Here is a 14,979-nt window from a genome sequence, read left to right on the forward strand (position 1 = left end):
CGAGATAATAAAATAATGAAAAAATAAAACTGGAGTAGATGATGAGGCTTCGGCCTAAGCTCCAGATAGCTTAGCGCTAGCTGATGCCACATCCAGATCATGTGTTTCTTAGAAAACTCCACAGGATGAAAGTTCACAAAAGTGCTGCTTTTCCCTCTGTCTTCTTGTCACTTCGTATTTATACTTTGCTCCGCTCATTGTATTTCCACTGGTGAAAAGTCCCTCTAAAGTGCATGGATGAGGTAAATGGAATTCTTCTCAAAAACAGGTTTGTGTCCATTCTTCGGCTCAGACCGGAACCATTGTGTGTTGCATGTGCTGCATCTGAGACAACATTTCCTGCTGCACACTAGCAATTAGTATGTCTCGGTGTGTTGGTGTGATTATTCCGAGTCTATCCAGCTCCCTGTGGGTACAGAGACATAGATACATGTTCAGACACAACATGTAGTATTTAAAGTCAGGGAGAGAGATTTCTTATCAGCACTAGTTTCATGGAAACACCACCCAAACCTGACATTACATTCATTTGGCAGACACTGTCATCCTAAATGACCTTAAGTAACAACAGGCATGGGTGGATCCAGGAGGTGGCCAGGAGTGTCACAGGCCACCCCCAGAATCTGATTGGCCAGCCCTGGTGCCACCCCTGCCATGTGATGCTTATCAAAATGAAAAACAATGACAAATTGTTGCCTTAAATGCAGCTGACATTTTTCTGGTGCTTTATAATTGGTATTGGCCAAATATATTTTATTTTATATCATGTATGCAGCATGCTATGTAGCAGCAATGTCCCTGGATGGGATTAAATAAGGAGCACAGCCAAAGTTAGTTAAAGAAAGTAAGAAAGTACTGTGTCTCATTTGTACACAAAGTAAAGAATTTGATTCTTAATAATGTATGGCTTATTATTCCATAAAACACACAGAAATATTTCAAATGCAACCCCCCCCCCCCCCCCCCCCCTTTTAGATTTTTTTGTTTCTCCCCTGACAACAATGACGAGAAGACAGTTGCCAAGTTATTTCAGATGAAACTTTAAGTGCACTGACAGGTCATGGATATGCATGGCTCTTTTATGTATTTTTAATAGATACTGAATGACAGCAGAGTTCTGTGACACAGAGAAGTAAGCTACTGTCAGTTCTGCACTAAGAAATGTGATGAGTAAATGTCAAAGTGACTTGAACTTGAATCCATTACACATGAAGGTACACTTACTGGTGTGTGAGAGCCAGGAGGCTTTCAAGGCTGGTATAACCTGCTGCCGCCAGGGTGTCTCTGTACCTCTCCAACCCAACAGACTGCAACCACTCACACACCGACCATTCGGACACACACACACCTGGTACGACCACACACACCTCTGAACCCACCCCTGACTCCACCATGGTGGGTGTGGGTCTGTAAACACAGAGGAGGCGAGAAGGCAGGTTGGAGGTGGTAAAGCACATAAATAGAAGTGTGAAATCATAAGTGAATGAGTGCTAGGCATATTAAGCTACCAGTGAGGTTGAAAAGATGTAGGTGTGGGTGTGAGTACAGTATGAGTGTGGATTTATGTGAAAATGCATGTATTTGTCCCTTATCATTCCTATTTATGCTTCTTTCTACATGTACATCCACAGTATGTACCTCTCCCCTCCAGTCCGACGCAGAGTACCAGGGTTACGGATGAGTTTATCCAACATGTTGAGTATCTGGCTGAAAGTGGGTCTCTCTGCTCGCTCCCGCTCCCAACAGTCCAACATGAGCTGGTGCAACACGACAGGACAGTCCATGGGAGCCGGCAGGCGGTAGCCTTCTTCTATCGCTTTAATCACCTACAGAATGGACAGAAACAAGTTTTATATTTTTATCACACTGAATCCAAAGGTAGGAGTTTACCAAAAGCTGGTCGATATCTGAAAAATGTTTCACTGTGCCACACACAAACACAGCTAGTGGCTCTATGAGGTTCATGTATTTCAAACACTCAAGACACAGAGATGACCTTCCGCTAACCTGCAAAAGTGACACATAATCTTTCATTAGCCTATGAAAATGACACTTGCCAAACGTTTTGCCATTGTTTGACAACACACCCGAATTCTTATGGTATTTTCCTGAACCCTTGTAGACTCTTCTAATGATGTGGAATCAAAAACGATCCAGTCCAGTACAGGAAAAATATCATTTTAATCAGTTTCTCAGCTATGTCCATTTGTCCCGTAAACAAAGATGGTGACAGGAAAAGATGTTACTCTAGTTTTGTGTGAAAGCGGCTCAACGTTGAGCTTTGTTTGTTTTTGAAAGCAGCTCCACTTTCACCAAAAAAAAAAAAAAACCTGCGATAAAGGTGATTTCATATCCTGTCACAATCTTAGCTTAATTGAAAAGAAGCTGTTTTACCTGAGAAACTGGCAAAATGTTTTCTGGATTGGAATGTTTTGATTCTGCATCTTTAGAAGAGTCTATGATGCTTTGGGAAATGCCTTCAGAATTTGGGTGAGCATTATGAAATGCTGATACAGGGTTAAAACGTTTGGCAAGTCTCGGTTTCACAGATTTACAAAAGGTTATCTCTGTCATTCAAGTGTATGTAAGACATGAGAGGTACAAACTGGGGCTAAAAATGGAACCTTGTAGTCTGTCTGCCATGGCAGGTTTTCCCAGTTCCATACTACATACTAATAGTGCATATGCAGTACCTATTGTCACAGTATACAGTTCTTACAGTTTTCATATGAATAAATCAATGTGCTTTATGGTTTTGTTCAGGAAATAATGAAAATCATTTGCCAGTTTTCCAAAGAACATCAGTCAGATATCCATTTTGAACCAAGACTGCCAAGTAAATTTCACAAAAAACCCCCAACGTTTTTCCAATGATTTATTACTTTCTTTTCGTTTTCCAGGCTCTTTAAAGAGCAGTCTCACCACAATCTGCGATCTATTTTAGGTTTCTTGCACCTGTGAGCAGCTCTTCTATTTCTTATGTGCCCTGCACTGTGTACATCAACAGAAATAAAGCAGATTGGGTAAAACACTACACAATCAAATCTTGCATTAGTAAGTAGCATGGAATTAGATCACCCACATGAGATATAAGCCAATACCCAAGTGTTTCACTAACAGAAATAAGTTAAAACAACAGAAGGGCAGCTCAGCGTGCACTAATTTTCTTCAGGAGAAAAGTAAATAAGATGAATAGAACAACTTGAGAATGTCTCATCAGGAGAGTTTTATTAAACTACACAAATGCTGCAGATGAAATAAATCAAGTGTGAAAATTTCCATATGCCACACTGGCTCTTTGACCTACTCAATCTTAACAAGCTCTGATGGCAACGTGATTGCAAATTTGCTTTGAAACTGGATTTTAGTCTCAGATCTCAGAAAGTCTTCAGAACAACTAAATCACCCTTATATTTATGAAGTGTGTGTGCTTAGGATAATGCTAAGTAGCAATTCATCTGTATGAAGTTTAAATATTAGTCTTTAATAAAGTGATTTTTGACTAGTGAACAAAACCTTGGCTTCCAGTCCTTTCTGTGGACGATTTAAAGGCAAAATTTGCAATTTTCTAAATGGTGCAGAGGTCAAAGACACGGGATCAGCATTCAGTATGTCACATGGACAGCTGTTTATTTACAGAAGTCCTCTCCTAAAGAAGTGCTGCCTGTTTAATTTATTCAGCTGTTTAGATGGGGTTAATTTAAGTCCAATATGAGCACTGTACGCAACTAAAAGTTTAATTTGACTTCCCTAGAAAGCCACAGCACACAAATTATGCTTAAGAAAAACTGTAATTGATGTTAATGCTGGTGGCTGTCAAAGTGTTTAGACAGGGAACTTGAAATAGTTTTCTTTTTTTTAAACGTGGGTCTTATTTTAGTATTTTCTGTCCATCACATAGCCTCACAATGGAGTGTATGGGGGCGACCACATGAGCAATCAGACTGACTGGTGTCTCTAAGCACACCCCCGCATTTGCCACATTATATAAACCACTTATCTGGAAATGAAGATGAAGGTGAACCTTCAAGTTATTATTTAAACTGTAAACATTCATTACATCTTAAAGGACTACTCCCTATTTCATCTTTGACCTACTGTACCTACCATGACTGTCTGCTCACTCAGTACACACTTTTGTTTTCTTTCTTAGAACAACATGGTTAAACTGGAGCGTAAATCTGTTTAAATGTGCGGCTGCTTTCCCAGAATCTGATTCATTCATTCCTTAAATTCATAACTTAATAATGGAAATTTGGATGTGTATCTCTCTTCTTTAATGCCTGTGTCTATGAGGCAAATGACTCACATCCTGGTTGTTCATGTCCCAGTAGGGTCTCTCTCCATACGAAACAACTTCCCACATGACAATACCATAACTCCACACATCACTGGCCGTGGTGAACTTCCTGTAGGCTATGGCCTCTGGAGCTGTCCATCTGATGGGGATTTTTCCTCCAGGGGAAAGATAAGTCCCAGTGGCCTCCTGAAAACATTAGTAATGTTCAGTGAAAAGTGAAAAACGTTTGTTGATTTCATTCATTGATTCATTGATTGATCCACTGGTTGGGTCACTTATCCCAAACTTCTGCATTTACTCATTTCAGCTTTATTCTCTGATTGATGTTTATGCATTTAACAAATTCCATAACCTTGAATGCTATTTATTGCTATCACACATTTTTTGTTAAATGCTGCCACAGATTTATGACCTGCTGAAAGCACATTAGTCATTCAAGTGATAATGAATAATAAATCTGCAATTAGCAGGTTTATCAAAAAAAACAAAAGACTGTACACTCACATCTGGTTTTGTGTACTTTTGTGTGCGTCTTACCCTTGTAGTGTAGGCAGCCTCCGGGTCGTCCTCCAGAACTCGGCTCAGGCCAAAGTCTGACACCTTGCACACCAGATTGCTGTTGACCAGGATGTTTCGAGCTGCCAGGTCTCTGTGAACGTAGCTCATATCTGACAGGTACTTCATTCCTGAGGCGATGCCGCGCAGCATGCCGACCAGCTGGATCACTGTGAACTGGCCATCATGTTTCTGAAATATTTAAATTATGTAAATGGAGATAAATTATAAAAAATAAAATAAAATGGAAGTAGCAGGTCAACATGGACACCCAACAATCATTTTCAGTACACTGGAAAATATTTTGTAACAGAAAAATGTACATACACGAAGAAAAGCATCCAGGGATCCATTTTCCATGTATTCTGTGATAATCATCAATGGTTTGCCTAAATAGGTAAAGAGTTAGAAGTATTAGCTGAAATTGCACATTATCAGCCCAGAATGCTACTACTACTCACATCTGGTGACGACACCCTCCAGCCTGATGATGTTCGGGTGGTCAAACTGTCCCATGATGGAGGCCTCAGACAGGAAGTCCCTCCTCTGTTTGTCAGAGTAGCCCGCCTTCAGACTCTTGATGGCCACGTAGATCTCCCTCTTTCCTTGCACATGCAGCCGACCACTGCACACCTCCCCGAACTCTCCTACACACACACACACACACAGAAAACAGCAAGTTGCCGCCAAGTAAACATGTGTGAGTGGGTTTGTGTTTGTGTGTGTACAACCACTAATGCCAGGCTTACCCATGCCAATAACTCTCTCGATGTGAATACTGTTAACATCAATTTCTTTGGCAAACTCGTGGATGGCCTGGTCAGGGTCTTCATAGGTGAACGGGTCCACATAGATTTTGACTCCTGCAACAGAGGAGAGGTGGGAGAGGACAGGAAGCGAGGGAGGAGGAGGAGGAAGGGATACAGAGGAGGATGAGACATAGGACTTGTATAACTACTGCATATGTTATGTAAATATCTTGTGTGCATGTGGATAATAGAGAAGAAGGAGAAGGAACCTGTCATTTTAATGTATGTGTGCTCTTGGACTTGGGCTTGTATTCTTTGCTACAGAGTGAGGACAGTCCTGGAAAGTGAGGACATTTTGGCCAGTCCTCACTTTGTGAAACCCCTTTTTCAGGGTTAAGACTTGGTTTTAGAGTTCAAGTTAGACTCAAATTTAGGTTAGGCTTAGGGTAAGGGTTAATTGGTTAGTCATTTAGTTTTGATGCTTAAGGTCAGGGTAAAGGGCTAGGGACTGCATTATGTCAATGAGTTTCCTCACAAAGACAGAATGTGTATGTTTGTGTGTGCATGCACGTGTGTTTGTACAGCCTACCTGGGTTAAGATGCTTCTCCTCCTCTGAGTCCTGTTTTGTTTTACTGTACTTGCTCCTCCTAATGAGACATAAGAAATGATGGACATTTAACACACAGACATTTAAGGGAGTGTCAGAGCCTTCATTTTTGTGATGAACAAGCCATATGTGTCACATTGTTTTTAACTTTGTGTCTTTTTTTTCCAGGAGCACTGTGCATTTTTTTGAAGTATTTACCACAATAGAAAGTGACGACAATGAGAACAGAGAGCAACAGTCGGTAGAAAGGACACAGAGGCGGCAGATGAAAGCATATAAGGACTAGAGGGAGGAGGGGCGATGCCTCAGGTAGCGCGAGATAAAAGGTGTTTTCCATTAAACAAAGAAACTGTCAAAAACACCTTTGTGGATGAACAGGTGTGTGTGTGTTTGCAGGCACCTGGGTATTCCTGTGTGTGTATGCGCACACACCAGTGGAAGCTTACACACATGCTTTGCTGCTGAAGAGACAGTAATGACAAGTCAGGGACAAAGGGATTATCACTGTCTCCACTCTAATCCCTTTTAAATGCTCCAGGTAACACACACACACACACACACACACACAATGTTTAGTCACACAATAGCAGGGGTACTGTGTGTGTTGTTTGTGTGAATTGTGGCAGTTTGGTCAAAAGCAATAGCTGAGGTAGAGGCAGCACATATGCTGAAGTCAGTGATGCATTGATGAGGAACTTTGAGCCAACATAACGAGCATATAGGTGTGCATGTCTGCCTGTGTGGATTCTTTTGTATATTTGTATGCGTGTCTCTGTTTGTGTGTATGTATACCTGCGGCTAATGATGAAGATAGCTGCAGATATCAGCAGTAAAATTCCAACCCCGCTGACAGACAGCAGCATGAAGGCTGAGTTAACTCCTTCTCCAATCAGAGGGAAGGGATCTGACATGGACCGACACAGACGTCAGCAGCCAAAGAGGTACGACTTGCTCATATAAAGTTGAATGCATCCTCTAACACTACTCAGTGTTATTATCAGAATACCTGAATTAGTGGAGAATTCAAAGGGAGCACTGAACTCTCCGTACCCAGCAGCTGTGCGAGCACGTACGTGGAACACATACACAGTGAGGGGGTTGAGACCTGTGACATGGGCGCTCCGAGAGAAGGTCCTCATTATGCGGTAGGATCTCTCTCTCTGATCCTGATTAGATGGGACAAAAAGGGAGGGGCTCTTTTCATTACCTGCATACAAATCCATCTTTACCATCAGTGAAATACAAACAGCACTACAACACAGTGACATTCTATACAGCTTCCTGAGCTGCATTAACCTACCGGCAACTCACCTTTTCATAAAACTTGACCTCGTATTCCAGGATGACCCCGTTGGGTCGATCCGGCTGTTGCCACGACAACGACAAGCTGTGCCTGGTGACGTCGGTGGCTTGGATGGACGGCACTGGGGAGGGAGCTGAGAGATGAAGGGGGATAACTGAATCAGTATAAGGACAAACTGTTTATTCTTTGACACTGCTTAATTATTGTTTCACAGTCCTGCATGTTCTGTGTGGTGCCTGTTTGTCAACAATCCCATTGACCCCGTGAACCTGAGAACTGACCTAAATCTCATTCCTTCCTGTTCCACAGAGACATGCCTCATTCTTCACTCTCTCTCCTCTTAAATCCATTCATTCCTCGTCCCCCTTTTGGCATTCATATAATATCAGGCCATATGGTGGTGCTGCTTTCACTTGACACATCCCAGACACGCTCTCATGCTGTAGACACACGGCTAAGTTATTTCCCTGAGGCACCTGGGCCTGAGCAGGTGCGCTGGCTTCTAAATGCCACCATAAAGACTTAAGGCAAGGACAGTTGAGAAGTATCAGCAAAAGCAAAAAGAAAAGCGTACACTGAAAACTAATGGAGAGCATGTGTGAGGGACGCCACACAGCTGCTGACACCGCTACAACTAAAATGAAACACACCATAAAATCTGGGTGATTTTTCAAACACTTCCGTGGTAAAGAGCTGACGTGAGGAAAATCCCACACTTAGAAACACTAATACTGTTACATGTCAACAATTTTCATATGCGGTGCTGCAATTTACTTTTTCGTTATATCTATTTCCCCTCAACCAGCTCAGTGTTTTTGTATTTAAGTTTGTGATTTACATTTCCAAGGATGCTCTTTGACATCCTCTTGAGAACACCCCTATAATTAATTCAGCTCTTGTTAGGTGTAGGAGGACAGAGTAATAACTATGGCAACTATGACAGTGATAGTAAGAGCTTCAGAGAGCAAGAAAAGTGTCTCATGGCTGTGCTTCAGACCGGTAGCTCTGCCTCTTCTATGATGGACGTGTTCTTGCATGATTGCTCAACATTTGTTTTCTTCTATTACAATCCATTGTGGTTATTATAAAAGCAATGCAAATTGAAAGCAAATTTAAGACAAATATAACAAAACAACTTGATGCAGACCTGTTTGTAAAACTAATTTATTACATTTTTTTCCATCAAATGTATTTAAAATGTTTCTAAAGTGGAATGCTTTTCTGGACTTCAGAAAGAGACAAAAAGCATGAAACTTAATTGGAAGGTGTTGTGAGTAAAAAAAAAAAAAAAGTATTCCAAATACATTTACTTACTATTCTGAATGCAAAAACGCATCACTGTTGTTTTGCAGTCCTGAAGTGTTTTAGGGTAGATATTACCTTTATCATGTGAGAAAGTAGCTACATGCAGAATGCTACTGTAGTTTTGAACATTACTCATGAGGCCTTTCTTCTCTTTGAGCTCACATGCACTGACCCACTTACATGCAACATCTATAAGCAGATTTTGTGTTAATGCAACAGTCAACAATCTGATAAACACATGTATCGCACACAAACACTTCTCTCTTCTCACCAGCTTGGTTGGTGGTGATGGTGACAGACACGCTCTGGGATGCCCCTGCACCGCTGGCCTGGGAGACCCCGTTGCGTGCATGGATGATGAAGGTGTAGTGTGTGTGAGCCCTCAGCTCGCTCACCACCACCCTGGTGGTTTTCAGGTCGGTCTGGCCCGGGGAGAAGAGCACGTCGGAGCCACAGGGCAGGCACAGCTGAGAGCTGGAGCCAGAACTGAGTCTAGGGTAATCCCTGGGTATTGGTCTGCTCTGAAATACACCTCTCCCTGCCTGGACTTCAGATCCCACAATCCCCTGGTCTGACTGCATCCCCAGGTCACTGTGCTGAGCCTCGGGCTGGGAAAGGCTGTGATTTCTGGGGAGGGCTTTACTGTCAGTCTGACTGTGGCTGCCCGTTTGACAGATGAGACACTCCAGGCCGTAGCTGGTGTCACTTCTTCCTCCCAGCCTCCGAGGGGGGGCCCACTCCAAGACCACCGAGGTTTCATTCACAACTGAGATGAGCTGTTGTGGGGCTGAGGGCGGCTCTGAGGAAGAGACAGGAGTAAACCTGAGTATGAACAAAACTACATATATATTGTATACTGCACAAAAGGGAAGTGGAAGTAGATTGGGAGTGGGGTTGGGGCTGTGGTGGGGGAACATAGTGAGTTTTTGGCATGGGTTGGAATGCCCACATCTGGCACTAGACTGAAAACCATACAGTTCTTAAAAGTTTCTGATGGGTTGGCATTTCTTTTTTGTGTGTGTGTCTAAGAGATTGTTTGCGTGTGTGTTTTCATTTTTCCCAGGCCAAGGAAACCATATGCTGTATATAGGCATAATTAAGTTTATGACACACAGACCGAGGTCTCCGAGTACGTCACACAGAATGTAATCACAGGCATAAAGAGATGCAGAGTGCAAGAGAGAGAGAGAGAGAGAGATTTATTCACTTCTCAATGTCTTTAGTTATCCCTCTCAGACAGAATGTAGATGGTGGCTTATTCATAAGTAATGGGATCATGAAACAGAGGTGGCATTCATACATATATTTGTGCCTGTATCTCTCATTGTTTGGTAGAGATAGAGAGGTTGGGAAATGATGAGTGAGCTCTGCAAACTATGCACACACATACAGTATATGTGTGACTGTCTGTGTGTGTGTGTTCTTACGGGTACAAGCCATAGAGGGAGGGTCGCTATCGGCACGGAAGAATCCAGAGTTGCAGTCGCAGACACTGGCACCGTCTCTGAGCGAGTGGCTGTGAGGAGGACACTTAAAGCATCCAGCATCTGAAGACCTGGCCTTGTAGAAACCAACAGAACAGGCTGCAGAGAGGCGGACATGAACAGAAAGACGGATCTGTGACTTCACTTTGATTTGATTGATTTGATTTGATTTATTCTTTCAAGCATGTAAAGACAGTTGATATGACAACACACATGATTGTACACATAATCCAATATCAATTTGCTTATACCTAGTACATGCTTGAATGGAGTAGGAAGAAGTCAGACTTATCCAGTCCTACCCCATGACATCATCTTACCATCATTGGTTTGCAAGCAGTAAATGATTCACTTCTACACACACACATATTATACTAAAAAAAGAATAACAGTGTTAACATTCTTACATAATTACATTCTTAAATAATTCTCTTCTACACCACACAAGTAATATACTAAAGAATTATTACAAAGTGTTAACATTCATACACCACACCCACAATAGTCCATCTAACAACTTTAACAACAATGCCACTCAAAGCTGCACACCTAAAAGCAGAACATGTGACACTGGAGAAAAATGTACACAGCACTTAAAAGAAAGGTTCACACATTTTACACATCAAAGTGATGTGTCTTGAGTCAGCATCGGCTGGGACTGTGGCGAGTTAGAAAGAAGCAAGCTTGCCAGACTTCTGTGGTCTGCTCTACACTTCAGCTTGAGGCTACATTAGCCGCTATTAGCAGAAGACGCCTGAATTGCCAACTGAAGTGTAGTTTATACATAAACACACTAGTGAGTGAAAACAGCACTATAAAAGATACGAAATACACACATTCAGTATATTGTATGTGTTTTGTAAAGTTCATTGTGCCACTGTCAACCTGCTGTGGAGCAACATGTCGATGAGCAGGTCCCAGTTCTGCTCATATTTGTGCTCTACTGGCTCGTGCAATAAAGCCAAAAAAAAACAAACAAACCCTGAATAGAATAGTCAATGACGATAAAATTTATTTTTAAATAGTTATTGATTGATCATTTAAGCATTGTTTTTCACACAGACATGTCTGAAAATTCATTCCAGTTTAAAAATTGTAAATATTTATTACCTTTCTTTGGTTTTAATGTTTGCAGAGTAAATATATTTGAGTTTGGACAGTGGGCTGTAAAATGTTGTACTGGGCATTTTGCTGTTTCCTGGCTTTTTACAGAAATGTTAATCAGTCCAAATCAATAACAAAATAAAATAAAATTCATCATCTAAAACCCCTATTGTGCACAGTCACACAGGTGATGATAGATTTCTCAATGCTGAGCAATGTTAGATTCAAAACATTCAGAAAACTCCTCTCTGCTAATATTTTATGAAAAAAAAACATTTAACATGTTTTAGGCCCTGGAGACACACAATTTTGTTGAGAAACACTCCACAGGGCACCTGTGTCCACATTATTACTATAGCAACTGATGCTGGTTGCAGTGAAGTCAATATTGACTTCGGGTCAGTTGATCCTGACCCTTGCTGTCTTCCATGTGGACTGCTTTGAGAGTCCAGACAACAAGTTAATCAACATATGGAGTGTGTTTTTGCACAGCATTTGGATCCTAACACAAACAAATGTATAGAAAATTCTAGAGAGTGAAATAGATATAACATGAGGAGAAGCAGCACTTTGACTTCTTTTATCTTTAATTCTGATGAGCAAAGAATGAAACACCTAAAAGAACACTTACTGATCTGCTCCCACTCACACACACACACACACCAGAAAACAGAAACACTAGAACCGAATACAACAAAACTCCAAGGTGCTGGCAGCCCACACAAATATAATTGACATTTAAATATACGAAAGAGAAGGAAACAGAGAAAGAAAGAGGGTGAGAGAGAGACACGGGGGGGAGTGGAGGGAGAGAAATCTACTCTCTGTATACCAAGGAGTTCATGCATTGACAGAGCAACAATACAATAAATGAGTGCATAATTATACTGCTTGACATCCACTGGCGAAGCAGAGGAGATGGCAAAGCAGAGCCATATTTTTCTCTTTTTAATTTCAGAAGGAAATCCTTCACTTGTTTCAACTGCAATCATTCTTTCAACACCTTCTTTTTCATCATCACACCCTATTCATTCTCCTTCCTCAGTCCCTCCACCTTTCCCGATTCCCTCTCCTCTTTTTCATTTCTTTCACATTTCCAAGGGAGATGAAGGCATCCCAGTGGGAGTGGATAGGAATGTGGGAATCATGAGTGTGCGTACGTGCGTGTATGTTCAAGTATGCTTTATGACGCTCTCATCAGTAGATGAGAGGGCGGAAGTCTCCTCTGTAATCTCCTCACACCGACCATCCTGCCCCATCTGTGTGAGCCTCCGTGGATTTGCTCTTTCACACACTCATTTGCCCTCCCTTTCACATTTTTCACAACCTCCCTCATTCACTCCTCCTGCACTTCCTCCTCGACCTCCACTTATCTGTCTTAGTGTCTCTGCTGACTCTCTCACTCTTACCCTATCTTCGTTGATGCCTCTCTTCTCCAAGTGGCAAACCTCTAGAAAGCTTTGAAGCTGGCTAGTTTAATAGCTGGATATCAGTAGTGGTTAAAAAGACCCCGCACACAAACATGCAGGACTGACACCTGCAGTCGAAACCTGCTAATTCATACACACATTTAAAGCTGCTAAGAGCGGCTTTCATCTGCTGGATGACTCATCATATTGTGTCAGCTGATGTTATTGAATGCAAGATAAAATCCCAAATTATCATTCTCCTGCTCTTCAGAAGTTTTTAATCATCAAAACACACAAGTAACCATGAGTGGATATAAACTGAGAGAAGCCTGGGAAGTATTTGAGCAGCTAAAGACCTAAATATTGATTAAAAAAGCCCAACAAGACACTGCTAGACAGTAGCACTGCTAGACTTTGACTGTCCCATCCAATCCTTAATCTTTGAAGGAGGAAGAGAAAGAAAGAAAGAAAGAAAGAAAGAAACCTTTAAAGCCATAAACTTCCTTCAGCTCTCTCTCATGTCTCTATTCTCTCCGTTGTCTGTAGGCTTTTGTGTCTCTTTTCAGTGCTGGCTTTGACAGGGGGGGTGAGTGCTGCTGACCTGGAATAAGAGCTCATGAGGGTGTCATTAACCCGACATTAACCCTACGCTACTGAGAGCCATGCAATGCCTGAGCTTGACCAGTAAACTGGGAGGGATAAGGGAGCAAACACCGATAAGATAAGGTGAAAGCTTGGGTAGATGTGTATATGTGTGCAGGCTTGTTCACTGTGTGTCTGTGAGGAGGACAATAAAATACACCTTAATCAGCTGCTCAGCTGCTTGAGACAAGTGACAGAGAGAGAGAGTGTAAAAGATGGGGAAGGCTGACTGGGAGAGACAGCGAAGGAAAAGGAAAATGACAGAGGAGCGAGAGATAAAGAGTTAAAGAGAAAAAGAGGGAGTGAGGAGGAGGGAGAGCCACGGAGGGGAAGGTGCCCTTTGATTACTATCAGCATTGTTGGCATTTGCATATGCATTTTGCTACCTAAAATGCAAATGCAGCTCATTGCAAATCCAACTAAGAGTCTTGTCTGGGCACTGTATGCGTGCGTGTGTGTATTCTCCTTGACCCCGTGTTATCTGTCATCATCTCTTGTTCCTTCCCGACAGAAAAGTGTAGCTGGAGGAAGTACCCCTGACCGCTCCAGTTTGACACCTGTCTGTGTGATGGATGGAGGGAGGGATGGATTGATGGATGGACGGGCAGATTGAAAGACTGTCACACGAGAAGGCGGGGCAGCGTTAATCACAGGGGTCATGCCCTGTTAATTAAAACCAACAGAAATGCTGGAAAGAAGACATGCTTCTCATCTTTTCCCAACTATATGTCTTTAATGAACTAATTGCCTGCACTCCTCATTATCAAACCAGCATTCCTGTGTGCAAATTCACCTCGTATCCTTCATCTCTTCAGTGCACTTTGCATTTAAAATTAGGAATGTGCTCAGAGGAAGCTGCAGCTTTAAGTTTGTTTAAATTTAAATATTCACAAAAACTTGTGGTTTGAAGTGAAATGTGAGTGGATTTGTGTGTCAGCCCAAAGCCAACAGAGTGAACATTAGCATGTGAAAGGGGCTCTACAACAATAACTCTCCTCCCCATCACACTCAGATCAGCCCCCCCGCCACCAGCAGCAGCAGCAGCAGCAGTACCCCCACCCCCTAATCGTAGATCAGGGAGAAGAGTTGGGAAAGAGAAAGGAGGGGTAATGAGAGAAAGACAGAGAAGGAGAACAGGGTTTGTTCTGACGCCAGAAAGCTGCAGACGGTCTGGTAGGAGCTGGCAAACCTCTACATTAAGACCAACCTGGGAGAGACAATAGCACACACGCTTTGACTGTGATGGTGGAAAGCAAACCATCCCCCCAAACCTGGGTTTGATTTGCTTCAGACAATCATTTGTGCCATTGCACTGTCTTTGCCTGCTTTGTCACCTGCCACACACACACCCACACTTTGTTTTCATTCCTTGTGGGGACTTACATTCATTCCTTATAGACGTATCCTAACCTTAACCATAACCCAATAGACGTATCCTAATCTTAACCATAACCACTACTTGCCTAACCCTAACCCCGACCTCACCCTAACCTTAAACCTGTTGCCACTGAAGGACTTTG

At 42.3% G+C, this 14,979-nt stretch overlaps 1 protein-coding gene across 1 annotated transcript in view; it reads right to left on the reverse strand.

Annotated features, from left to right (window-relative positions):
* Positions 1–6: 6 nt before the first annotated feature.
* LOC109969331 (ephrin type-A receptor 4-like) overlaps positions 7–14,979 on the reverse strand; it is a 25,600-nt gene continuing 10,627 nt past the window's right edge. Inside the window, exons 6-19 of the mRNA XM_020616145.1 lie at positions 10,248–10,403; positions 9,092–9,619; positions 7,524–7,648; positions 7,219–7,378; positions 7,005–7,116; positions 6,194–6,252; positions 5,605–5,718; positions 5,317–5,502; positions 5,183–5,244; positions 4,838–5,047; positions 4,310–4,486; positions 1,639–1,826; positions 1,225–1,407; positions 7–406 (exon numbers count right to left, since the gene is read on the reverse strand). Coding sequence (XP_020471801.1) covers positions 289–406; positions 1,225–1,407; positions 1,639–1,826; positions 4,310–4,486; positions 4,838–5,047; positions 5,183–5,244; positions 5,317–5,502; positions 5,605–5,718; positions 6,194–6,252; positions 7,005–7,116; positions 7,219–7,378; positions 7,524–7,648; positions 9,092–9,619; positions 10,248–10,403 — 2,378 coding nt within the window. The 3' untranslated portion in view covers positions 7–288. The remainder of the gene's footprint in view (positions 407–1,224; positions 1,408–1,638; positions 1,827–4,309; positions 4,487–4,837; positions 5,048–5,182; positions 5,245–5,316; positions 5,503–5,604; positions 5,719–6,193; positions 6,253–7,004; positions 7,117–7,218; positions 7,379–7,523; positions 7,649–9,091; positions 9,620–10,247; positions 10,404–14,979) is intronic.

This window comes from Monopterus albus, unplaced genomic scaffold (genome assembly GCF_001952655.1).
Source record: "Monopterus albus unplaced genomic scaffold, M_albus_1.0 scaffold172.1, whole genome shotgun sequence".
Taxonomy (NCBI): domain Eukaryota; kingdom Metazoa; phylum Chordata; class Actinopteri; order Synbranchiformes; family Synbranchidae; genus Monopterus; species Monopterus albus.